At 44.5% G+C, this 2,316-nt stretch overlaps 1 protein-coding gene across 1 annotated transcript; it reads left to right on the top strand.

Moving 5' to 3' along the window:
• The first annotated feature begins 856 nt into the window (after positions 1 to 856).
• LOC114078801 (olfactory receptor 2G6) lies at positions 857 to 1,825 on the top strand. Its single transcript, XM_027919855.2, has one exon. It carries the CDS (start codon positions 857 to 859, stop codon positions 1,823 to 1,825), a length of 969 nt encoding a protein of 322 aa, XP_027775656.2.
• Positions 1,826 to 2,316: the final 491 nt, after the last annotated feature.

The following is a 2,316-nucleotide window of genomic DNA, read 5'->3' as shown; positions in this document are numbered from 1 at the left end:
TCCTACCTATCTCTACAAGTCCCCCGAGTACAGTGAAGTACTCAGAGTTGAAGTATGAGACGCCTACATGGGTCACATTGATCATCTTCATCCCTGATACAGACACACACAACCGACGTATCTGCTATGCATCTTTGAGAAGCTCAGGGGCTAGGGCAAGGGTCATCACCAGCCACACACAGAGCATTTTCTCACTGGAACCCGCATTTTCTATGTGGACAAACACATGAGATGAAAACTGTGCTTCTGATGCCAGTTGGCTAAAAGTGGTTGTGTATATAATTTTTCTTAGTCTTCTATTTTATCCGTGTTTCTTGTTAATTTTGATTTTGTTTTTCACATAGTTTTACATAGATGTTACAGATCTGCAACAATATACACACAGTTTTCATTTTACACATTCTGCATTTTAATTTGATTTGCTATTTGACAATATCATTTTTATTATTAGCTTTTGAATGTTGCTCAAGTTTCATATGCCCATAGAATAAAACATTTGTATAAAAAGAACACTGGGTCACTTTCTTCATAGATTTATAACTTTAAGGCACAAATGTATTGTGTAAAATAGGCAGAACACAAAAATAAGCAAAGGAAATGAATATATGCAAATGGAACATAGATAAAACAAAGATTAAATTTGTTGCTTGGGTCAGATCTTATTGAAGGAAAAAAGGAGCAAATCATTTCCTGCAGATGGGCGAATTTGGAGGAGAGGGCTACAGGTCTATATGACAGGTCCAGGGGCGACATCAGGGACATAGTCACGCTACAAAAAACCTGGGTCACCAAGGCTGACCGCGTTGCCTTCTTTCTCCAGGACATTAGTCATTTTGTCAAGGAAAGCTGCAGGGAAATGGAGGACACCAACAGCAGCTCAGAAAAGGGATTTCTTCTCCTGGGATTTTCAGATCAGCCCCGGCTGGAGAGGCTCCTCTTCATTATCATTTTGCACTTTTACATCTTGAACCTTCTGGGGAATGCTGCCATCATACTAGTGTCCTGCCTGGACCCCAGACTGCACACCCCAATGTACTTTTTCCTCAGCAACCTCTCCTGTGTGGACATCTGCTTCACCACCAGCGTGGCCCCACAGCTGCTGGTTACCATGAACAGGAGAGACAAGACCGTGAGCTATGCTGGGTGCGTGGCCCAGCTCTATGTGGCCATGGGGTTGGGTTCATCCGAGTGTATCCTCCTGGCGGTCATGGCTTACGATCGCTATGCTGCTGTCTGCCGGCCACTGCACTACACAGCCATCATGCATCCGAAGCTCTGCGCATCCCTGGCCAGCACAGTGTGGCTCAGTGGCCTTGTGACCTCCCTGATTCAGTGCTCCCTCACTCTGCAACTGCCCCTTTGTGGTCATCGCAAGCTGGACCACATTTTCTGTGAAGTGCCTGTGCTGATCACACTTGCCTGTGTGGACACGACATTCAATGAGGCAGAACTCTTTGTGGCCAGTGTAATCTTTCTAATTGTCCCTGTGTCCCTCATCCTAGTCTCCTATGGCTTCATAACTCAAGCAGTGCTCAAAATCAAATCAGCCGCTGGGCGCAGAAAAGCCTTTGGCACCTGCTCGTCACACCTGGTTGTCGTCGTCATCTTCTATGGCACCATCATATTCATGTACCTTCAACCAGCCAGAAGTGGCTCCAAGAACCAGGGGAAGTTCGTCTCTCTTTTCTACACCATAGTCACTCCGCTTTTAAACCCCATTATCTACACTCTGAGAAACAAAGATGTCAAAGGAGCGTTGAGGACCATGGTAATGGGAAGGCGTTGGGGTCCGGATGGTCATGGCCTTAGTTGTAACCTCAGATAGCAAGGATAAGCTCACAGGTGATCTGTTTTCAGTTTGCTCCTCCTGTCCAGAGCCACAGGGACCTGAGAAGAGGCTCAAGTGCTGAAGGCACAGTTACATTTTCCATTCTTATGCACCCCAGGATTCTGGGCTCTACCTTTAGAAAACCCTGCACTCTTTCCAACCACATCATCAACTGTCATGTTCTCGTTCTTTCTTTTATAAGTTTTTGTCAGTACATGGTAACTGCCTAAGAGTAGAATTCATTGGGAAACATTCTCATGTGCAAATTACAATTGGATCAGTACCCACTATTTCTACCTAGCATTCTGTTCCACCTGAAAACTTCTATTTATTCTAAAAAATATGTTACCCACACTTTCCAGGTTTTCTGACACACCATACTTCATATTACCTGAGAAAAATTTGTTTCAAAACACATATTTCCCTAGCACGTGGAAATTGTTCGTTTTCACAGGCATTGTTTGTACATGCACACACACAAAGAGGTC

The sequence above is a fragment of the Marmota flaviventris genome, chromosome 5, assembly GCF_047511675.1.
Source record: "Marmota flaviventris isolate mMarFla1 chromosome 5, mMarFla1.hap1, whole genome shotgun sequence".
In the NCBI taxonomy this organism is placed as follows: Eukaryota; Metazoa; Chordata; class Mammalia; order Rodentia; family Sciuridae; genus Marmota; species Marmota flaviventris.
This window is presented reverse-complemented; position numbering and strand designations above follow the sequence as displayed.

What these genes read in the sequence shown, in the direction of transcription:
- LOC114078801 (XM_027919855.2), top strand. Translation starts at nt 857, where the DNA reads ATGGAGGACACCAACAGCAGCTCAGAAAAGGGATTTCTTCTCCTGGGA.